Source organism: Mesoplodon bidens (genome assembly GCF_964165515.1).
Source record: "Mesoplodon bidens genome assembly, chromosome: 19".
Lineage (NCBI taxonomy): Eukaryota > Metazoa > Chordata > Mammalia > Artiodactyla > Ziphiidae > Mesoplodon > Mesoplodon bidens.
Window position 1 is genome coordinate 56,848,530 of NC_138179.1, and position 25,331 is coordinate 56,873,860.

Here is a 25,331-nt window from a genome sequence, read left to right on the forward strand (position 1 = left end):
GTGACAGAGAACATGCTGTATGAGAGAGGAGGAAAACTAATCTCACAAGAACAGATCATTTATGTTGGGGAACAATAAAAAATCTGGTCAGTGGTGTATGGTGAAACTCATCAATAGCTGTAAATGCTGACCATCCTGATCCTTTAAGGACAAAGAAGCCACTAAAGACAGAAAAATGGAATTGAGATCATTTTTAGGTAAATTAAGTCTATCAGCAGTACATAGGGAGCAATACACAGGGTGTCTGGGGGAGAATGGCTGGAGATAAGCCTAGAAAGAGTAGGAGGAGTAAGATACCTCTTCCAGTAATCTCAGGACAACTTTTATCATCTCAGCGGCTGCTCTCCCTCTGAAGCACTACAGTGTCCTACTGCACCACTCACTAAGCACCTTGTGTTAAAATGTATTCAATATTTAGCAGATGTGGGCTTGCTGAAAAAAACAAATCTTATACGTCCGCATGTCACCTGCCCACGGTGTCTAACACAGCAGACACCTAATGCGTTTACTTCATGAGCAACAACGTAATAAGGGCTGGGGTACTTGGAAGAGGTGGGAATGAAGAAAAAGGTAGTACCCAAAATAGATGAAATTTTCATCACTAGTTTACTTCTCATATTATGGACCATATCACTTTTTTTTAGTACTTCGACTTTTCTGTTACTTTCCAAAGCATCTCCCTCTATCAGGGGTTGGTAAACTATATATGGCCCACAGATCTGGCCTACTGCCTGATGTTTTTTAGTTTGCCATCTAAGAATGGTTTTTACATTTTTAAATAGCTGAAAAAAAATCAGAGGTAAAATAATATTTTATGACACATCACAATAAATAAAGTTTTACTGGAACACAATCATGCCTATTCATTTATGTACTGCTTCGGCCGCCTCTATGCTATGATGGTAGAGTTAAAAGGTTATGACAGAGACTGCATTGCTCACAAAGCTGAAAATATTTACTGTTTGGTCTTTTACAGAAAAAAAATTTGCTAACCTCTGCCCTACATCATACTTATTTGGCAATACTTGAAAATTTACAAATATGCTTTCTTATAAGTTACAAATATAATTGACATTTTTAAAGTAAATTATTACACATGCTTTTCACCTGCTAATTTTACAATCCCAGCAATCCAGAAGACTTTGGTAGGTAGGCTGCAGTCTGTATTGGGAACTTCTACTCTCACATTTTCTGAGATATCACCCCAGCAGGTCCCCATAGGTGCCTGTCATATAAAAATTATTAAATTATCATCTTATTAAATAAAGCCTAAAACACATTCAAATTTAAACACATTCAAAATTAAGCACTACTATCAATCATGGGAACATTAAACTATAAATACCATTTAATTCGTTCATTTTTCTCTAAAAATATAATTGTTATTCCCCGTGTCACAGAATTCTATTTGGAAAAAGCCGATGTCAGGGACAAGCTCAAGATGAAGAGAATTCACATACATTAGAATAGATCCAAGTCGAGTTCAAAATTCAATACTGCCCTAAAACAAGACTTGAGCAGCAATTTTTGTAAAATCCAAATTACAAACTTGATAGGTTTCAAAAGAAAAAGCTGATTTAAGAAATTCATTATTTTTTCATTATTTTTAATATGAACTGAATGAATGTACTTTACCTTAACCTCTAATTTTAAAAGATCTGGTCAAAGAGCAGAAAGAAAGATAATTCCAATCAGCAATGTGGTTTCAGAAACATAGAGAAATGAAACTTAGTTATCTATATTTTCAACTTCAGTTAAATTCATAGAATAGAAATATAGTTTGTTACAACTGACCTGTGGCAAAAGCACCAGATAAAGTTATTAGAAAGGTGGAGTTGAAGAGTTTTTGGAGAATCGTACCATGGTAAATTGTTACATAATTTATTATTTCAAAATTTCTCACACAGGAATTAACATAAACAAAGAGAAAACTTCCAGTGTTAGATCTGGTAATAAATAGCCTCCACACAAATGGTTAAGATGGGGACACAGAAAACCTATTAAATGAATACCATAAAGGGATTTTCCAAAATTTAATGTTTTCAAATTACAATTTCCATTATATTTTAATCCTTAAATTTGAGGCAGTTTACAATTATTTGGAACTTAGCAATGGTTAACTAAACCAAATAAATGAATATAGGAATTTAAATGCTGATAATACCAAACAGTTTCTGCGGTCCTTGATAATCAGCTCCTCGTTAAATACAATTTAGAACCTTGATCACAGAAAAAAGGATTAGGTAAGGTTATAAAAGACCTGATAATATGAACAAATCAGGAAAAGACAAAATAGCTTCAAAGCTAAAAGATGACTAAACAAAGATATCCAAGAGTCACACAAACTAGTCCATCTGAACACTGGGCAAATGTCTTCTATGCAAGGCAGCTCATACTTGGGTGGATGCTAACCCAAGAGGATTAGCTTAAAACAGTACTCAACCCTTATGCTCTCAATAGTTTAAGGAATTTCTGAAGGAGAGGAAGAAAATGTCAAACAACACTGAACGAGGATAAGTCTCGAAACCAAACACAGAATCAACTTATGGCTATTTTTTAAAGTAGCAAGCAATGAATATACTTCAATCATTTGGAGACAGTGGCCTATCTCAACTATTTGTAATTCTGGAAGGATACACATAACTATCTTCCTGAGCTGTGCAAAAAAATAATACATCCATTATGACTACCTCTTTCTGCTTTTTTTAAATTGAAAGAATGGACTCTTCAGGTTCTGCTATCTCCCCCTATATCATTCTAGACTGTAGGGCCATCCCTATTGCCAGCAGATATGATTAGAAAAGGAGAGGCTGGAAAGAAGATAGGTAACAGATTAAGCTACCATATATTAACACAAAGACCACGTGTTAATTTCTGTGAGGATGAACCAATTAGAGCAGACAGATGCAGTGAAATGTATGCATTAAATTAAGGTAGGGTATCCATTCCTCTTTGTTTGGCTGCCAAATCTTGTGGAATAGGCTTTATTTTTCACTGAGAAGGAAGAAGCATGGTTATGCTGACAAGTTGTGTGTTAGGTGGGCACACTGCTAAATGAATTTGGCATATAGGACTGACTCCCTTTTGAGCTAGATGTGACAATGCCATACTGACTTTTTTTTTTTTAAGTCTTAACAACTGTTTGGAGAAAATAACTTCTGGTCACATTTTACTAAAGAGAATGTGTCAATATGCTCACTTAGAAAATAAAGTTAATGCTCACTTTAGTGGGGGATGTTATGTTTTGTTCCCTACAGTCTGGATTGGTATAGGAGAAAGTAGCAGAAAGTGACATTTGTTCTTGCCTGTAAGGTTGTGGTTCTGCTAGGCCCTCTTAAACCAATCCATATGGTTCACTCTAAGAAAAAAAATGAAGAAACAAAAACAAAAACGAGCACCATAGTCATTGCATAGTATGTGCTCAATGTGTTGAAATAATAAAATCATTTCATAGATATATCTGCCCTTTTATTTAAAATGAATATTCTTAAGTGTGGAAGACTAAATGACCCAGGGCTTGAGAGCCATCTTCATCCAAGTCATCTGTCTTCTCTTGCTGGCAGGAGGGATACCTCTGAAAGTCTGGATTGGCATAGCATGAACTAGCAGAACCATAATTTACAGGTAACAACAAATTTACCTTCCAGACTCAGGACGAGAGGTCCACCTCAGGTTCCTCCCAAACCAGGAAGATCTGCTTCACCACTTCCTGCTCCAGGGCCACTCGTGAGGGCTATCTGGGAGCGACTCTCCTTCCCTGCAAGGTACGCTGTCATCAGGTCCTGCAGGACATGGCCAAATCCAAATGTTGAGGGCTCCCCAACACAAATGTATGATAACCTCCACCTGACTGTCTATCTGTAAGAAAGTAATTGGGTGGGATTCTTACTTTTCTGTGCTTTAAGAATATTCCCAGATAGTCCAACAGCTCAGATGGCTAGTATTTAGACTCTCGGAGGGCTGACACACTGTACATGTGATGTTTTATGGGAGAAATACAGATTTCCCTCCATAGAGCTGACAACCTACAACTTTTGATAATCACAATCTTCAGCAGTGACACAGAATTTAAGTGGGCAGAAGTTAGCCTTCAAGTTGCACATAGGTAACTCTTATTGATCCTAATAATGATATGGCAAATATACAAAAAGCCACCATTAAAATTCTTTGACTAATAGGCATTATGATGACCAAAATGAACCTAGTAGAGAAAGATAGACTATTATTTGGCCAAAAAGGGGAGAAAACCTTATAGGAAATTAACTAGAAAGAAATTAGAACTCCTAAGTATTATTTGCTAGAATTGATAGGAAGTAGAAACAGAAAAAATAATTGTTCCCCCTTTCCCCAGAAAGCCCACTCACCTTTCGATTTGATAACACAATCTACTGGGTTGGCCAAACAGTTCATTCAGTTTTCCCGTAAGGCGGCTCTAGTAGCCCTTAGTTGTCTTTAACTTCATTTGAAACAATTTTGTTAGACTGCATGTGACAGCTGTCCTATCAGTGGGCACTTAAAAAAAAAACTTATCAAAACTGGTGAATGTTTGTGTAGCCATTTTAATATTGAAGGTGGAAGAAAAAAAGCAAAATTTTCAGCGCTATCATGCTTTATTATTTCAAGAAAGGTAAAAAAGCAACTAAGATGCAAAAAAAGATTTGTGCAGTGTATGGAGAAGGTGCTGTGACTGATGGAATGTGTCAGTGGTTTGCGAAGTTTTGTGCTGGGGATTTCTTGCTGGATGATGCTCCACAGTCAGGCAGACCAGTTGAAGTTGACAGCAACCAAACTGAGACATTAATTGAGAACAATCAACGCTATACCACGTGGGAGATAGCCAACATACTCAAAATATCCAAATCAAGCACTGAAAATCATTTGCACCAGCTTGGTTATGTTAATCGCTTTGGTGTTTGGGTTCCACGTAAGTTAAGTGAAAAAAACCTTCTTAACTGTATTTCCGCATGGGATTCTCTACTGAAATGTAATGAAAACGTTCCATTTTTAAAACAAATTGTGATGGGTGATGAAAAGTGGATACTGTACAATAATGTGGAATGGAAGAGATCATGGGGCAAGCGAAATGAACCACCACCAACCACACCAAAGGCCGGTCTTCAACATGGTGGGAATGGAAGGGAGTCCTCTATTATGAGCTCCTTACGGAAAGCCAGAAGATTAATTCCAATAAGGACTGCTCCCAATTAGACCAACTGGAAGCAGCACTTTGCATCGGCAAAGCGTCCAGAATTAGTCAACAGAAAATTCATAATCTTCCATCAGGATAATACAACACCATGTGTTTCTTTGATGACCAGGCAAAAACTGTTACAGCTTGGCTGGGAAGTTCTGATTCATCCGCCGCATTCACCAGACACTGCACCTTTGGATTTCTACTTACTTCGGTCTTTACAAAATTCTCTTAATGGAAAAAATTTCAATCCCCTGGAAGACTAAAAGGTACCTGGAACAGTTCTTTGCTCAAAAAGATAAAGCTTTGGGAAGATGGAATTATGAAGCTGCCTGAAAAAATGGCAGAAGGTAGTGGAACAAAAGAGTGAATACGTTGTTCAATAAAGTTCTTGGTGAAAATGAAAAATGTGCATTCTTATTTTTACTTAAAAACTGAAGGAACTTTTTGGCCATCCCAATACTTTTTGGGGTGGTGGTAGCAGGGGGATAGGGAGTACAAGGAAAGTTCAAAAGTAAAATGGGATGTTTGGGGTGAAAGTAAGATTAAGAATGAGGGAATGCTAGTGTATGTAAAAAGAGACAGGAAGCAGTGGTTACTAATTTGGAAGGCATAAAACAGCTCATAATTTAAAAAAAACATATCAAATGAAAATAATCTAGATTATTTAGGCCTTCCTTAAAACAGGTGATTTTTATTATATCAGAGTCCACTGCTTTCCTGCAGAGAATCTATTTTGTGGCAACACTCATAATAGCTCAACTGGATGGAGTACTAACAAGTACCAGAAACTAATTTAAGTTTCATTTCCATTAGAAAGAAGTTTTGCAATCTAGGATGACATACTGAAGATTCTAACTTTAGTTAAAATGGATGTGAAATCACATTTATTTTCAATTTTCAATGGAGTTACGTATGCATGGTTAAGGCTAGGGAAAAAAACAAAGAATAATTTTATTTGAAAGAGATTATTTTAGTAATAAATACAGACCTGAGAAATAAATCATGAGTTTTACTATAAACTACTGTTACCACACATACACAAACAAGGCTTTTGTTTTTGTCCTTAAAATCCAAAAATATACTTGTAATATGTGTTACAAAGAAATATGGATAACCTTATCCCCTTCAAAGTAGCTGGCATACAGGTCTGGTACCAAAGAGAGAATTAGAAAACATCATGTAGGGCTTCCCTGGTGGCGCAGTGGTTGAGAGTCCGCCTGCTGATGCAGGGGACACGGGTTCGTACCCCGGTCCGGGAGGATCCCACATGCCGTGGAGCGGCTGGGCCCGTGAGCCATGGCCGCTGAGCCTGCGCGTCCGGAGCCTGCGCTCCGCAGCGGGAGAGGCCACAACAGTGAGAGGCCCGCGTACCGCAAAAACAAACAAACAAAAAAAACATCATGTAAGCAATACAAGGTGATATCTGTGGAGGAAGGATGAAATAGTATAGTAAACTCAGCTTTGAAGTTATGGCACGCACGTGTGCAAAGGACCTTTTTAAAAAATATCTAACTACAGCTATTTTCAAGGGAGAAGAAAATAGGATGACTACATTTCTGGTTTTGGCAATGACAGTATCAACAAGACACCAGAGTATATAGTCCAGGTGCCAAACAAAAGACATCTGAAGTCTGTAAATACATGACTAAGGGAATATGATTTTAGCTTTTTATGATTCACGTACATTTCATACTAGCACATTTTGGCCTGTGCTGTAACGCTTAGGAAAGACATATTCTACTTGAGTTTTTTTTTTGGCCACACCATGTGGCTTGTGGGATCTCAGTTCTCTGACCAGGGATTGAACCCGGGCCAAGGCAGTGAAAGCCCGGAATTCTAATCAGTAGGCCACCATGCAACTCTCTGTACTTGATTTTATAAGGCAAATAATGGGGAACAGGAGTGCTTCTATTTAAAAGACTATAATATTAAAAAAATTAAGAATGCTTTAAAGCTAAATGTTCTGCATACACAGAACAACTCTCTTGGGTTCAAACATAAATTGTCAATAGGAGAAAATAGTCTGTGAATTTCATTAACGTGGAGTACCTAACTGGCATGTGATACTGCAGTAGTATTTTGGAGACTATTCCACAGTTAGTAAAGATAAGGCTAAAAGCTGCTTTTAGAAGCTGTGAAATAAAAAAATGTTATGTACTAGTCTCTGGCCCTGCTCCTGGCACAGAGGTCTTAACAGCCTTCGTAATTATCTAAGTGATAAGAGTACTAGAGGTATCTTTTGTTTTAATATTTGATCTTTGACCCTAATGCCAAGACACAGACCTCCTAAATCCTTTGGAATTTCTCGGGTCATAAGAGTGTCTTTTGTTCTAATGAGGCAACTCTTTGTGGGCCCCTAGATAGCTTCAGGATGGTAGCTGGTCACCACACAGATCAAACTATGATTAGAAGCTTGGAACTTTCAGCCCCATCACCCATCCTCCAGGAAAGGGAGAGGGGTTAGAGACTGAGTTAATGACCCATTATGCCTATGTGATGAAGCCTCCATAAAAATCCCAATACACAGGATTTGGAGCGCTTCTGGGTTGGTGGATAAGTAAAGGTGCTAGGAGAGTGGTGCACCTCGGAGGGTATGGAAACTCTATGCCCCTTCTCATATACCTTGCCCTACACATCTCTTCATCTGACTGTTCATCTCTTTTATTATATCCTTAATAATGAAACAGTAAACCTAAGTGTTTCCCTGAATTCTGTGAGCCATTCTAGCAAATTATCAAACCCAAGGAAGGAGCATGGGAACTCTGATTTACAGCTATCTGTCAGAAGTAGAGGTGACAATGTGGGATTTGCAACTGGTGTCTGAAGTAGGGGCAGTCTTGTGGAACTGAGTCCGTAAGTGTGGGATCTGATGCTAACTCCAGACAGACAGTGTCAGAATTGAACTAAACTGTAGGGCACCCAAGCTGGTGTCAGAGAAATGCTTGATATGCGGAAACCCACACATCTGGTATCAGCAGCACTGTGTGGTCGAGTTGTGTAAGTAAAGGGGGAGCACAGGAGAGTTTTCCTATAGGGGCTTCATTCAAAACTAGGTTAAAACCCGAACAAATAAGAAGAAAAACTGCGTGAGAAAAAGCAGGTTAAAGCCCAAAGTTGAAAATTTCAATCCAGCTACTGAACAATGCAGCAAGAGTTTCTTCATTTATAATGAGATGGAGTAGGTGGGCTAGATGACTTTTAAGGTAACTTACAGCTTTGTGACCATATAATCCAGGATTAACTTACAATGATATGACCCAACACCTGAAACCAACACAAGACTGTAAATACACTATACGCCAATAAAAATTTTTTTTTAAATGGTATTAACCTAATTCAGTGGTTTCCGACCTCAGAGACTGCCAAAGAAGGGAAAGCCAAGGGTCAGGGGCCAAGGCTCTAGCCATACCACCCTACTCTTGCCAGACCAATCAGTATAACTTCCCCTTATGCTAGCTATGTTTATTAGGGAAAGGGGGAATCGTAATGCTTTAAAAAAAAAAGTCTGAAAACTACCACCTAGATGAAATGAAAGTTGCATCAGATATATGGCAATCATAATATACAGGTTTCTAAGTAGATATATTTAATGACAACTGGGCTCCATTTACACCGATAATTATAAAAAATGTCAAACACTGTTTTAATGGAGTGATTAAGTATAAACCATTATACACAATTACAGCAATATTCAAAGAGAATATTGTCCTATGATATACTTTGCAGAAACTTCCCAGAAATTTAAAGACAGACCATGGAAAAGAGGAATTCTACTGAAATTCTATGGTTTTAAGAACTAATCACTATCATTTTTAAGCGCTGGAAAATATATTTACCTGGGGTCCCTACTGCAGAAGAGGTTGAGTTACCTTAAAGAAGCAAGAAGTTGAAGCTGTGACACCACCCCCACCCCCAAATCCTGGTTCAACCAGAACAGCTGTTTCCATGTACACATTGATTTTTTTTTTTTTCTTTCTTTTGGCGGTGCCAGTGCCTTGCAAGCTGCGTGATCTAAGTTCCCCAACCAGGGATGGAAGCTGGGTCCCAGCAGTGAAATCGCCGAGTGCTAACCACTGGACTGCTAGGGAATTCCCACAGATTGAATGTGTTAAAAAATTATGCTTGAAAAAGGAATCCCCTAGGCTTCCCTGGTGGCGCAGTGGTTGAGAGTCCGCCTGCCGATGCAGGGGACATGGGTTCGTGCCCCGGTCCGGGAAGATCCCACATGCCGTGGAGCAGCTAGGCCTGTGAGCCATGGCCGCTGTGTCTGCACGTCCGGAGCCTGTGCTCCGCAATGGGAGAGGACACAACAGTGAGAGGCCCGCATACCGAAAAAAAAAAAAAAAGAATCCCCTAGGAGCAGGGAAAGGCTCCCAACCTGTGCTCAAGTTGGACACAATGCAGGTATAGAGTGTGGGGGAAGAGGCCCCACAGATGAACCAGTGTTAGAGCAGAAATCAAGTGTTAGAAGATTAGAAGACTGATGATTCAAGGCAGGACCTTGTGCTTGCAGCTGCTCCTGGCAATAGGTTTTCTAAAGCTAAAGTCAGTTATTCTCCTTGGAGAGCCCAAAAACTATCTAAGGGGGAGAACCATGAAGAGTCAACTCTAAAGGACAAAAATCAAGTACAGCACAAAGTCTGACCTCCTAAACCAAATGACTTCAAATAAAAATGCTGGTTAAGGCAACAAAGCAAACTCATTTTGTACTAAAATATACTAAGACATTACCAATATAAAATGTTTCCTATTTGGTAAGGAGAAGGCAGTAAAGGAAGATGAGTGGAGCAGGAAGGCACTGGGTGACAGATACCTTGCTTCTGAACGAGAAACAGGAGGTCCCACAGTATCATTATTAATCATACAGCTAAGGCTAGCTGCTCTATTCTATATGATAGAACACTTTAATCTTAAAAAAGCCAAGTCGAAAAAAATCAGTTTCATTATAATAGAGATTTTCTTGCAAAGAACTTTAACATAGTATTACTATTCAAAGATACGGACATGAAATAAAATATTATATTTTTGGGACTTTGAAACGCTATTTTAAAAAATATCCTGACTACTTATATAAAATAGCTGAACATGGCTTATGATATTAAAACCTAAAAAAACAAAATATTAAAATAAAGATAGGAAAAGAGGGGCTTCCCTGGTGGCGCAGTGCTTGAGGGTCCGCCTGCCGATGCAGTGGACACGGGTTCGTGCCCCGGTCCGGGAAGATCCCACATGCCGTGGAGCGACTGGGCCCGTGAGCCATGGCCGCTGAGCCTGCGCGTCTGGAGCCTGTGCTCCGCAACGGGAGAGGCCACAACAGTGAGAGGCCCGAGTACCGCAAAAAAAAAAAAAAAGATAGGAAAAGAGACAAAGGATACTCAGAAGGAGACAACAGACAAATGTCCCAGGAATCTGGGATGAAAGACTTATTATAACTGAGAACTTAATCTAATTCTTATCTTCTTAGTACCAAAAAGAACTATCTCAAGAGAGGAGAGTTAAAGACTTGCTTTGTAATTCTCATGAAAGCTGCTGCTGCCATGTATTTAATGTATCTCATAAATGTGACACTACTATCAACACTACAGTAAAATATATCAGCTACTGTATACTAAGGTAAAGTATCTAAGATTCCACTTAGGCTGATTCAGATGGTCAGCATGCCACCGACTAAGGGCTTAACACCTGTACTTTTAAGAAAGAAAACTTAGCAAATGAATGAATTTGGCTTTAATTCATATTTCTACCACTGAATTAATATGTTTGGCTTTGATCAACATCCTTTATTGGACACGAATGAATTAAAATTCATTTGGATTTCCACAGCAAGAACTCAAGCTCAGTTTTGTTCACATGCTATTATTTAACAGTAAAGCCCTAAGTTAACAATATGTTAAGTGTACACAAAATTTCATTAACTTTCTAAATTCTCTTTCCTTCTTATACATGGTCAGTAGCAGATAGCACCTTTAAATATAAAATTAAGCTTACAGTAAGGTTAAAAAAAGTATTGAAGAGAACTAATCAGATAACTGAATCAAAAGGAATGAAATCAAAAGGAAAGAATTTATCATTAGATACATTTTAAACCTAACTCTCAATTACTTCAGATGTTCTGTGACACTACTTGTTAAAAAGAACATCTCCCAAACAGATCATTTCAGCCCATGATACTGTATTACTAATAGTTCCTTCTTTGTTTTTGTGATTTTACATTTGAGGCAAAACAAAACTAGAAGATCTTTCCTTTTCTCAATTATTAGGTCAAATCACAAAAATTTAGGTAACATATACAATGCATGGTTTCTATGAGGTTGAACCATATGACTTTGCCAATATACAACAATTTTTGATACACAAAACCAGCAATTTTATATGGTTCAACTTAATACGAAAATTGGATGAGACTAGTGCCTTTCCCCGTTTGAAACAATTTCAACTTGCAATGTCTTTATAGGAACCTTTTACTTATAAAACTTAGAGAAGTTATGTAACTATTCATAGTACAATAATTAATAAAAAAAGAAACATTTCCATTACAACATAAAATAAAGACCTTCTAAGGATAAGATGCTTAAATGCTATTGTGCCTTCAGATTTAAACAATGACTAAGCATTTCAACATAAACTGAGAAATTCCATACTCACATGTTTAAAGCAGGTAACTGGAGCTGCTATAAAGCTATTGCTATTGATGTAGTTACCCCAGCTGAAACCTTCCATGGAGACTGCTACTGAAATAAAATAAATTTAGATATATTACAGTTCTCAAATTTGTAAGAAGGCTATTATTTTAAAATGTGAAATGACGCAAATTTAATTTATCACCTCTAAAGAAAGTTTCTTCTGTAAAGACAGAACTTCTCTAAATAAACATGAACTTTAGCATATATCATATTTGCAAACAAATAGCAGCTTAACTCTTCTATACACAACATATGCTCCTTGGGAAGTGAGGCAAGAGCTCTCCAGTTATAAGAAACAAAGAACAGCGGAGAGCAGATACCTTCAGGATAACAAATGCTGTTCTGATTGCTCTTGTGTTTTATTCCCACGCAGCTGTTACCGTGCACTTCAATGAGATTTCTATCCAGTATCCATCACCTAATAGCACCATAACTTGTGAACACTATTCTATTCTAGAATAATTTACTGAAACCAAAACCACTACTAGGAAGCCCAGTGTCATAATGTGCAAATACAGTATACAAATAGCTTAGTTAACAGAATCCAAAATTCAAATGTTATTAATTAAAACTTGATGAATCAGTACCAAATATTTCACCTCCACTACATTCACCCATATTACCTGATTTAGTCTTTGCTTGATTTTGCAAGGTAGCTTGATACTGAGCATATGCAGCTAGTTTAGCAACTAAAGGTTGTTTCTGAAGAACTTTTGCTTTCTTTGTTGGAGGCTTACCCTAAAACAAGAAGAGTTAAGTAAATAGGATTCTTTCTCATCACCCCACCCCCAAATCTGAAAACTAACTTGATTGCATACTACTCATTCTGCTTAAGTAAACATCGAGGGTTTAGAAAATTATTAAAGCAGAGGAAACATACAAGGAATTTTAACATGAGAAATGTTTTCTGGAGTTCTGCTACAATGTAAATACGTAATATGGGTAGCAGAGCTGGCACAGACTAAAATAGCAATATGCAAATTAATATGTTAATAAAAAATTATATCCCATAAGATGTTAAAATATAGGCTGTGGTGGATAATTCATTCCTTCTTGTACTAGATACAACCAGTGGTTATTCACTCATGCAGGTTGCCAAGCATTGCTATTCATATAAGAAAAGATAATTTAATGTTTAAAGAGCAAGTGACTGAGGTTTATACCTTTAGCGCTAACGCAAAAGATCAATGACAAAATGATCATGGGCCAAATTCAGTGTGACAAACTGCCATCCATTTGGGTACAGACCATTGCTCAGGATCTTTAAGTACTGTCTATCTGAAATATAGAAATACATCTAAGTGATGTATTTCCTTAATCTGGGGAATTTAAATAATCCTTTCAGTGCTATGTAATGATCACAATAAGGTAAAGAAGAATATGAAAAATGTGATCATTCAAATAAAATATATTACAAAAATCAGTTATGTGATGCCTTTAAAAAGTTGTTTATATGCTACAATAGTAATAACTTAGTCAAATGGTCAAATCTCCAGTCATTTTGTAGGCACTGACGTACATTTACAGAAAGATGATTTTCTTTTTGTATTATGAATTTTTCCAAAAAGTTAGTTGGATAACCAAATACACTTGGTCAAGGTATCAAATGGGTTGCAATCAAAAATACAAACCAGGGCTTCCCTGGTGGCGCAGTGGTTGAGAGTCCGCCTGCCGATGTAGGGGACACGGGTTCGTGTCCCGGTCCGGGAAGATCCCACATGCGGCAGAGCGGCTAGGCCTGTGAGCCATGGCGGCTGAGCCTGCGCGTCCGGAGCCTGTGCTCCGCAACGGGAGAGGCCACAACAGTGAGAGGCCCGTGTACCGCAAAAACAAACAAACAAACAAACAAACAAACCAAAGATGATGGAAAAATAAAACCAAAGGGTAAATCATTCCCCCTCCCAACACTGAAAGTTTCTACTTTGATGTTAACTCCAAAGAAAACCAGGGAGAAAAATGGCTTCAATTCATATATATAAAAAGATGTTTATTACATTTATACTTATTTAGAAAAAAGACACAAACAATTCATAGTTTATTTTGGATAGTATGCCTTCTCTATTTATAACAGCTACTCAATTTTATAGAATGAACATATTTCTTAAAAATGTGGGGTATAAAATGATAACTGGCCAATTGGGCAAAGGTAGAGTGCAGTGAATCACAATCAAATGACAGATAAACAGTGAAAGCCATAGAAATAACAGATATAAAGAATAAGGTTTCTGTACCGTTACCTGAAGTCTGGCCAAAATGCTTGCCTTCTTGGAGTTTGACGAGTAACTTCTTGAACATGAAACACTGCAGAAACGCTTTGTTTTAGAGTAAAAAGCATCTCGCACACCAACCATCCCACACATTTCGCAGGTAGCTAATTAACAAAAACATTGGTGTTATGATCATATAATAAAACCAATTTTCATCTAACAGTTTAATAATTTCTCCAATTATCTAAAGGTTTTAATTTAAAAAATTTCTTTAAAGCAGATAGAAAATTTCTTCTATCCGTTACATAAACGATATAAAAACCTAATAAAAGGTAGGGGAAGGACTGGAATGATACCACAGCTACAGGCTCCAGAAAGTCTGACAATAGCTTAAGGTCTGAAAAGGCTTTAAAAAGGGTCAAAAGACACACAAATATAAGTTAGATTCAACTAACATTTCCTTAGTGCTCACCTTGTGCCAGACATTATAAGCTTTGATGTTTGAAAGTATTATAAACAAAAGATTTTAAAAAGTGCAACACAACTGCAGATTAATACAAAGTGCAGCACAGGTCTTTAAAATACTGTAAAGAATGAAACATAAAAATGGCCAACTCAGAAAAATGCTGAAGGCAATATGAGGATTCTCTCAAGTTATATTCAGGAGACGAGAGAAACAGGATAGGTTCAAAGATTGAAGTACGTGCACTATTATTAACTGATAATAGAGGGCAACAAAACTCTAACTGTTGGGTCTTTTTGGTAAATTAGCATAATGGACAATAATTTGAAAGGCAGAATTAGAAGAACAGGGTAATAAGAAGTGAAGCTCCAAAAAGATACATAGGTTGTGGGATTGCTGAATTACACAACAGTTCTATTTTTAAATTTTTGAGGAATCACCATACTGTTTTCAATAATGGCTATACCAATTTACATTACCACCAAGAGTTTATAAGACTTCCCTTTTTCCACATCCTCCTCAACATTTGTTATCTCGTCTTTTTGATACTAGCCATCCTAACAGGTATGAGGTGATATCTCATTGTGGTTTTGATCTTCATTTCCCTGATGATTAGTGATGTTGAGCACATTTTCATGTACTATTGGCCATATGCATGTCTTCTTCGGAAAAATGTCTATTCAGTTCCTTTGTCCATTTTTAAATTGGATTATTTGCCTTTTTGGCTATGGAGTTGTATGGGTCCTTTATATATTTTGGATATTAACCCCTTATCAAATATAAGGTTTACAGATATTTTCTCCCACTCTGTAGGTTGCCTTTTCAATTTACTGTTTCCTTTGCTGAGCAGAACCTCTTTAGTTTAATGTAACCTCACTGCTTATTTTAGCCTTTGTTGCCTGTGCTTTTGGTGTCTTATCCAAGATATCATTGCTAAGACCAATGTCAAGGAGCTTCTTTCTTATGTTTTCTTCCAGGAGTTTTACAGTTTCAGGTCTTACATTTAAGTCTTTAATCCATTTTCAAGTTAATTTTTGTGAGTGGTATAAGATAGGGGTCCAGTTTTTCTTTTGCATGTGGATATCAAATTCCCCAGCACCATTTACTGAAAAGACTATCCTTTCCTCATTGTGTGTTCTTGTTGCCCTTATCAAAAATTAGTTGACTGCAACTCAGTATCTCAAAGAGATATCTGCCCTCCCATGTTCATTGTAGCATTATTAATAATAGCCAAGTTATGGAAACACACTAAATGTCTTTTGATGGATGAGTGGATAAAAAAAAATGTGGTATATATCTATATCTATATCTATATCTAGATAGATATGGTATCCATATATATGGAATATTATTCATTAAATTGGAATATTATTCATTATAATTGAGTATTATTCAGCCATAAAAAGAAGGAAATACTGTCATTTCTGACAACATGGACAAAACTGGAGGGGATTATGCTAAGTGAAATAAGCCAGAAAGAGAAAGACAAATAGTGTACAGTATCACTTATATGTGGAATCTTAAAAAAAGAAAGCCCACTTCATAGAATGGTGGTTGCCAGGGGCGCAAATTTTCAGTTATAAAAAGAATAAGTTGTGAGGATCTAATGTGCAGCACGGTGACTATAGTTAATAACACTACTATACTGTATACTTGGAAGTTGCTGAGAGTGGATCTTGCGCTCACACCATGCGCGCGCGCGCGCGCACACACACACTCAGTTAACTTTGTGAGATGACAGATGTGTTAATTATCTTGATCTTGGAATCATTCCACCGTATCCATGTATATCAAATCACCACATTTGTAGACATTTATACATTTAAACATATACAATTATATTTGTCAATTATTCCTCAGTAAAGTTGGGGGAAAAAAGATAACAGAGCAAACAACTATGTTGTTGAGTGGGTTGAGTGGGTTCAAATCTCCATCTAAACAGTTATAACTGGAGGAACTTACAGGTTAACCAGTAAGTTCTCATAACAAAGGATGAGAAATCATGGAAAAAATGTAAGAAGCCGAGGGTAAGAGATAAACAAAGGGTGTCTAAGGGAAAAAAAGCCTGAATGATTTTCTGTTGTAAAAATTCTAGAACAGATTATTTAAAAGGTTTGTGGATCATCTAGGTAAAAAAAAAAAAAAGCGATCCCAGGGGACAGTATATCTTTGCCAAGAACTGAACATGTCAAACTAGAATTCCCATGACCAGGATGTAAGCTCCACCAGGGAGTTTATTCTATATTGTTCCTATTTGTATCTGTAAAACAGAGTCTGGCACATATAAAGCTCCCTTTTGTGATAAGATTACCAGACTGGTATATCATAACTAAACCACGACAAGATGTATATTAACAGGAGTTAACACATTTGATAAAATCTCTCATGTAGCTTTGTCAGTAAGGATTGAGAAATTCAAGCTAAGTAGAAAACACCTAGGTAGCAAAACTGGTTGGATGACCACACCTAGTGAGTCCTGATAAGTGAAGTTCTTTGATACGATCTGCAGGACTCTGTACCAGGCCCTTCGATGCTACGTTTTAATCAAAAGACTAGAATATAGGGCTTCCCTGGTGGTGCAGTGGTTAAGAGTCCACCTGCCAATTCAGGGGACACGGGTTTGAGCCCTGGTCCGGGAAGATCCCACTTGCCGCAGAGCAACTAAGTCCGTGTGCCACAACTACTAAGCCTGTGCTCTAGAGCCCGTGAACCACAACTACTGAGCCCGAGTGCCACAACTACTGAAGCTCCCGCGCCTAGAGCCCGTGCTCCACAACAAGAGAAGCCACCCAATGAGAAGCCCGCGCACCAAAACAAAGAGTAGCTCCCACTCGCCGCAACTAGAGAAAAGCCCACGCGCAGCAGCAAAGACCCAACACAGCCAAAAAAAAAAAGTACCAATGTCATTAAAGGCCAAAGGAAACGAATTAAAAAAAAAAAAAAGACTAGAATATGACTTACAGGGCATTATTATCAAATCTGCAAATGACGATCAGATGACACTGCATTCAACATTAGATGAAAGAATTAGGAATAAAATATTTCTAAGACCAAAATTTAGTAAGAAAAAGGTTACATGGAGAGTTTTAAAGTCTTAACACCTTGGGTTTAAAAAATCAACTGCAAAAGCGCAAGACTGATTTAAATTGGTCTAGTTCATGTGGTTTCAATTATTTGCAAATTCAGTATTAGTTTTAAAAAAGTTAAAGCAATTTTGGTGGCCTGAATGGAAACACAGTGTCGTAAAAAAAGGAGATAAAAGCTGAACTACCTTCTGTCCTAATCACACAGGGTGACCAACTATTTGCTGAGGTCCTTTTCCAGGATGTGGGACATTTAATCCTAAAACCAGGACAGTCTCAGGCCAGACAAGTTGTCACCCTACTACCACATAATCTGAAGTATTCCCAGAAGAAACTGAGCTGGATACTGATGAATTAAATCACTGATGCTATGAGAAATGACTGAAGCAATTAGGTTTACTTAGTGTGTCCTAGAGACACACTAGAAATAAGTGTTGTAGTGTGATGGGAAGAGATGTCTTTGTTACAGGGATTAGAATCATTCTGTGTACCTTTAAAAATCAAAATTAAGACCAAAAGACAAAAGTTAGAGTAAGGATAATTTTGGTTCAATATAAAGGATATTCTGGTAATTAGAGATACCCTATCGCCAAAGTGTTAAAACAGAAAACTTATAAGGAATCGTTAAAGAGAAGGGAGACTTAACCTTGAAAGTCTCTTTCAACTCTGTAAGTCTATTATCTTACACACTTCCAATTACATAGGGATTTATTATTTAATTATGGAATTTAAGTCCCATTAAGTTTCTCAGTTGCCTTTTGTTTTCATTTTTTTCTACTTGTTTTCTACCAGCAGGTGGTAGGTATGCAAAATAAAGAGATCTAACACAAACCCAGTGATCTTATCTAGAACTACAAGTTTCAGACTGTTTCTTCAAACTGTTCTTTAAAATTCTAAGGGAAATGACAGGAGAAATGGAATCAAAACATACCCTCAAGGTGTGTAACAGGTGAAGGCTGTTCACCTGAGCTGAAGTATATACTCCATACTCACCCATGCCAGATTTACCATCTGGGTATGTGTACACTTGGCCATTGTTTTTGATAATTGGCAGATTAGAAGGTAAAGGAGCAACTTCCTCTTCACTCTCCTCAGAGCTGGAGCTGCTACTCGTGTCCTCACTGCAGCTATCATAACCGTCAAACATCCCGAAAGAGTCTCTTCTTTTCCTTTCGGATCGTGAAGAATGTTCAGTCTTAAAAGTAGAAGAAATCAGTAACACATGACACAGCACTCATGTACACTACCTAAAAGACCTTAGTTCAAATTGTGATAAATGAGATTTAAAAATGAAAATCTAGCCCTGAGAATTATAATTTTATTTTATAATGAAAAGCTAAATGTTTGTGTCAAGTGGAGCCCTCCACTTCCATGAGGCACAAATCTATTAGCTACCATGTTAGCTAAAAGGAGTAACAATAATTATGGAAAAAACACTAAATGGGGATCGGAAGATCATCATGTAATTCAAGTTTTGCCATAAACTAGATATATCACTTCTCTATAAAATGCGATTAGATCAGATGATTTCTTTTTTTAAAACAACTGTGGTGAAATACACATAATACCTATTTCAAAAATTATAGAAGACAGCATTTCTACATGTAACACTATTTCATTTTTTTTTTTCTTTTTTTTTTTTTCTTTTTGCGGTATGCGGGCCTCTCACTGTTGTGGCCTCTCCCGTTGCGGAGCACAGGCTCCGGATGCGCAGGCCCAGCGGCCATGGCTCACGGGCCCAGCCGCTCCGCGGCATATGGGATCCTCCCAGATCGGGGCACGAACCCGTATCCCCTGCATCGGCAGGCGGACTCTCAACCACTGCGCCACCAGGGAGGCCCTATTTCATTTTTTTAACATACATAATTACAAAAAAACCCAATCATCTCCAGCTAAACACTATTTCCTTTTCAAAAGAAAAAGCACAAAGATACTATATATCGTGTTCAGCAAATGCTACTCATATGTTCCTCCAAAAATGTTCCCTCACTCAAGCCACCAAAAAACCCCCAAACTAACACCTACCACCACTCCAACTTTTCCTGAAATCAATTCCAAAACTTCAAGTTCAGTGAGAAGAAAGTTAAAGCAGGAAAAAACAAAGAGAAAAAAGAAACGGAATATTTGAAATGAAAAAAAATCAAACCATCACTAAACATACAGTGAGTTACAAGTAGAGTGAAAACTATCAACCAAAAAATCTTTAGAGTTTGGTACCTATCTTATTCTTTTGCTTCAGTTATAATTTTTTTTGTATCATCTTCCAGCTTATGCACAATTTCTTCTCTGGCTAGTTTAACGTCTTAACGTGACCAATAACAAAGCTGAAATCTGTTGTCCAAAGTTTGACAAGATAAAACCATCCGAATACGTATCTTAGTTTTATTGAATAAACTGTCATTTTCAGATACGCCTGTATTAAACATTTGCTTTGAGATGGGGAACTGATTTTCATTTGTATCAGGTGTAACTATGAAAGCAAGAAAACTAGTCTCTTAATCCACGCAATGGAAATATTATATACTCAAATGAATACTGTCTTTTAAGAAGTCCCCTTGGAAGGCTCTACAAATGTTCTACTAATATTGCCACAACTTCTTTTTTTTTTTTTTTTTTTTTTACTATTCTTCTTTCAGAACTCTCTTTTAGGCCCAATTTAAAAAAGAAAAGCCGACTGAGGTCACTTTAGAATATTCCCCCCACCCCCACTATTGGTTTCCCCAGCCTGATTATTTAGCAGATTTGGTTCTGAATAGCTTTTAGTTATTTCTATAAATTACATGTATCTTCAAAGAATCAAAATCTGCTACCACCAGGAGATTTCAAAAGAATAAAGACTCTGAAGGCAATTCAAAAGGAAAAGTCTAAATATTTGAACTGGTAAGGTGGCAGGGAATAGGATAATGCTTGTTTAGATAAAGTATGGTACTAGCAACACAGAATTCTGAGACCCAGGTTTGTCATTTATTAGCTGTGAACTTGGGCAAGTGATGAGTTTCTTTCTCTTATTCATTCAACATTCAACAACTATTTATCAAGCATCTGTGTGTCTCACAGTAAGAGGTTAAGAGAGATCAGCGGTTCTCATAAGGTTAGAGTCTACCGGTGGGAGAAATCCAAGCAAGACCATGTGACAATAGAGTAATAAGGCAAGTGTAGTCAATTGAGATTCAGTGGTGAGGAAAGACTCTGAGGACCAAAAAGGCAGCCACTTGAATATCTGGTGTTGGAAGGAAAGGGCAAGACAAAGGCTTTTGGGCTGGAACAGACTTGGTGCATTGAAAGGCCAATGTGGCTGGTGTCCAGTGTGAGAGGTGTGGGAGATGAGGCTGGAGGAGGATGCAGTGGCCAGATCACCAGGGCCCTTGAAGGCTACGTTAAAGTTTGATATATTTTCTTCCTGAGGGCAACATAAAGACACTATGGAATATTTATCACAATGCCTGGAATATACATTTAGTAAACACTGGCTAGAACTCTAAATTTTAATAAATTCATACACCTTAACTCAATACAGAGATGATCTTTTACCTCCAGAGTTTTCATATGTTTGTCGTCCACTTTATAGTCAGCTTGGTTAGCAGCTAACATATTTACTGATCCTGAAATGTCAACACAGAATATCTTATTCTGACTCAACTTGTTAGAGAATATAAACTTAAAATTTCAGGGACCCAATGATTACAAACATTTTGGTTTCAGTAAGTATAGGCTGTTAACATTTTTAAAAAAGTATTATGGTCAAATACATTTGGGAAATTTTCCTTACTTCAAAGCCCTCTTCGAACCCTTAAGATGCTGGTGAACATTACAATAATTTAAGAGGTATATATAGTATGCAGTGTTTTCCGAAGCATCTTTTTTTTTTTTTTTTTTTTTTTGGTACATGGGCCTCTCACTGTTGTGGCCTCTCCCATTGTGGAGCACAGGCTCCAGACGCGCAGGCTCAGCGGCCATGGCTCACGGGCCCAGTCACTCCACGGCATGTGGGATCTTCCCGGACCGGGGCACGAACCCGTGTCCCCTGCATCGGCAGGCGGACTCTTAACCACTGCGCCACCAGGGAAGCCCCCAAAGCATCTTTAAGGACTAATGTTCTAGAGAAATGCTCTCTGTATCAGACCAAAACCCCTGAGGGGGCTGCAACTTCAATATAAGTTGTAAAATGGGTGGGAAAAAAACTGACTACATGTAGGGAGTTCCCTGGTGGCCTAAGTGTTAGGATTCCAGGCTTTCACTGCGGTGGCCCGGGTTCAATCCCTGGTCAGGCAATTGAGATCCCACAAGCTGCACAGCTCAGGTACCTACAAAGAAGCCTTTTTGTCCATGCTCTGGGTGGAGAGGCTTCTCTGGGATTTTGTAACCAAAGACCTGAGGTTATAACTTATCCTACCCTATATGGTAGGATTAAAGTGGTTCTAGGATACCAGTGCCCCTTGACACCCAGCAAAAGCAATCCTAAATCATTTCAGGAATAATCACCTACAATTCCGGCCTTTCAGCATTTCCACAGATTTTTATCAAATATCAGTACACAATCAAATATCAAACACACGATAAGCGGTCTACCGCAAGCGTCAGCAGAAACAGATTAGATATCCCAAATAGTTAGGCACTGGAATTGCCAGAGACAGAATATAAAGTAACCATATAAGAACTAAGAAGAAATAAAAAATGTTATTGAAAAATGAACAGAGAATACAAAGCAATCAGAAAGAACCAAATGTAATTTCTGTAAATGAAAAATACAAGTGCTGTAATTAAAAAAAAAACACAAAAAAACCCTAAATGGATTAGACATGCCTAAAAAATAATTGGGGAAATGGAAGAGAAACATTAAGAAAGAACCCAAAACAGCAAAGAACAACAGAAACATAGAAACTAAGAGGTTAAAAGAGAATGTAAAGATCTAATAATAAATGTCAGTAAGAATTCTCAAAGGAGATGGACTTCCCTGGTGGCGCAGTGGTTAAGAATCCACCTGCCAATGCAGGGGACACGGGTTCGAGCCCTGATCTGGGAAGATTCCACACGCCGCAGAGCAACTAAGCCTGTATGCCACAACTACTGACCCTGCGCTCTAGAGCCCGTGAGCCACAACTACTGAGCCTGCATGCCACAACTACTGAAGCCCTCGTGCCTACAGCCCGTGCTCCGCAACAAGAGAAGCCACTGCAAGGAAAAGCCCGCACATGGCAACGAAGAGTAGCCCTTGCTCGCTGCAACTGGAGAAAGCCCACATGCAGCAACGAAGCCCCAACACAGCCAAAAATAAATAATAAATAAATAAATTTATATATATATAAAAAAATTCTCAAAGGAGAGACTATGGAGAATGGAAAAAGGTAAAGCTGAATGAGATACTGGCTGAAAACTTTGAAGAAATAACAAAAACATGAATTCACAGATAGAACTACAATATATGTTAAGCACAACAAAAAGATATCCACATCTAAACAGATCACAGTAAAAGTGCAGGAGACCAGAGAGATTTTAAAAGTAACCAATCACAACAGTGAATCTCACTAGTCAACAAGCCCAATTTAGACACATTTAGTCCCATCAGCTGCTTAGTAACTAACCATTAAATATGAAAAAACAGGCAAGGATTACCAGTCATTTGTGAAAGGCCTCTTAAAAATGTGAAAGACCAGGAACTTCCCTGGTGGTCCAGTGGTTAAGACTCCTCGCTCCCAAGGCAGGGTGCCTGGGTTCGAGCCCTGGTCGATCCCTAGTCGGGGAACTAAGATCCCACATACTGCAACTAAGCACTTGCGCTGCAACTACTGAGCCTGCACACCTCAATGAAGAGTCCATGTGCCGCAATGAAGACCCAGTGCAGCCAAATTAATTAATTAATTTTAAAATTAAAAAAATTAATTAAAAAAATGTGAAAGACCAAAACAAATCTTCAGAAAAAAGAATCTACAGGAAATAGAAGTAATGCAGGGAGCAAAAGAAAACTTCAAAAAAAAATAATTCTTCAGAGAAATATAATAATAGGATGCTATCAGTGAACAAGACACATCTTGGAATTTAAAAAACAGAAGAGGCAAAACAATAAATTAATACATGGATAGTAAAATCAAGGAAATCCTTCAAAAAGCATCTGTGTATGTGTATACATGAGACAAATAGGTAGATAATAAAAGAGAAAAGATAAAAGTTAAATACAGAAGATACAAAATCCAAAGAATAGAGATACGGAAGAAAGAAAACAGATAGGAACAAAGAAAAAAAATACAACAACAACAAGAATTCCAGCATCAAAAGACAGAGTTCCTATACTGAAGGGACCATGCAAGCCCAGCTTAATGACTTACAAAAACGCCAAACTATACTAAGGTACATCCTTACAAAAATTACAGAACTTTGCCATACTAAAAGCTTCAAGAAAAACACTATATCACACAAAAAGAGAAGGGAATTAGGATATCAGTGGGTTTCTCAATGACAAGATTAACAAAAGTAATGCCTTCAAACTTCTAAAGGAAAAAAATTCTTATCAGAAAAGCTATACTCAAAGCTGCAAGTGAAAATCAACTAACTAAAAAACAAACAAACAAAAAGAAGAAAAAAAAGAAAGCAGGGCTTCCCTGGTGGCGCAGTGGTTGAGAATCTGCCTGCCAATACAGGGGACACGGGTTCGAGCCCTGGTCTGGGAAGATCCCACGTGCCGCGGAGCAACTAAGCCCGTGAGCCACAACTACTGAGCCTGCGCGTCTGGAGCTTGTGCTCCGCAACGGGAGAGGCCGCGACAGTGAGAGGCCTGCGCACCGCAATGAAGAGTGCCCCCGCTCGCCGCAACTGGAGAAAGCCGTTGCACAGAAATGAAGACCCAACACAGCCAAAAATAAAATATAAAATAAATAAATTAAAAAAAAGAAAGCAATAGCCGATTAATGAAAAAAATTCTTATCATAAAATCTATACTCAAAGCTCCAAGTGAAAATCAACTAACTGAAAAACAAACCGAAAAAAAAAAATGAAAGCAATAGCCAGTTCTTTGAGAAGATCAATAAAACTGATTAGAGATAAGCAAAAAAGAGAAAAGACAAAATTCCCAGTATCATGGATGAGAGGCAGCATGACTACAGATTCTGGAGATATTAAGAGGAGAGAGCAAGACTATCACCAATAACTTCATGCTAATAAATTTGAGAACTTAGAGGAAATGGACAAATTCTTTGAAAGACATAAAACCAAATCTCACACATAAACATATTACCTGAATAGGTAAATAACTATAATAACCTGAACAGGTAAAGAAACTAAATGTGTAGTTAGAAACCTTCACACAAAGAAAACTCCAGCCCAAAGGGCTTCACTGGAGAATTCTACTGAAGAAATACTACTGATTCTACAACAACTCTTCCAGGAAACTGAAGAGGATGAAAGAGTTTCCAACTCCTTCTATCAGGCCAGCATTACTCTGATCCCCAAACCAGACAAAGCTATTACAAGGAAATTACAGAGCAATATTACTCATGAATATAGGATGCAAACATTTTAAACTAAATTTTAGCAGACTGCATCAAACACTACATAAAAAGAATAATATAGGATGGCCAAGTGGGTTTATCCCAGGAAGGCAAAGCTAATTCAACATTTGAAAATCAATAAATTCATCATATTAATAGACTAAAAAACAGAAGTCATATGATTATCTCAAGAGATACAGAAAAAGCAATTTACAGAATC

At 37.7% G+C, this 25,331-nt stretch overlaps 1 protein-coding gene across 10 annotated transcripts in view; it reads right to left on the minus strand.

The window, feature by feature from the left end:
• The window catches only part of MBTD1 (mbt domain containing 1), a 63,004-nt gene that overhangs the window by 21,348 nt on the left and 16,325 nt on the right, over window positions 1-25,331 (minus strand). For 6 of the 10 annotated variants that reach the window (XM_081218182.1, XM_081218183.1, XM_081218184.1 and 3 more), the window contains 5 exons: window positions 18,624-18,825; window positions 14,109-14,248; window positions 12,501-12,615; window positions 11,840-11,925; window positions 1,108-1,225 (listed from right to left, as the gene is read on the minus strand). In XM_081218182.1, the coding sequence (XP_081074308.1) occupies window positions 1,108-1,225; window positions 11,840-11,925; window positions 12,501-12,615; window positions 14,109-14,248; window positions 18,624-18,777 (613 nt within the window). In that variant the 5' untranslated portion in view covers window positions 18,778-18,825. The remainder of the gene's footprint in view (window positions 1-1,107; window positions 1,226-11,839; window positions 11,926-12,500; window positions 12,616-14,108; window positions 14,249-18,623; window positions 18,826-25,331) is intronic. The other 4 variants (XM_081218177.1, XM_081218179.1, XM_081218178.1 and 1 more) reach the window with 4 other exon arrangements.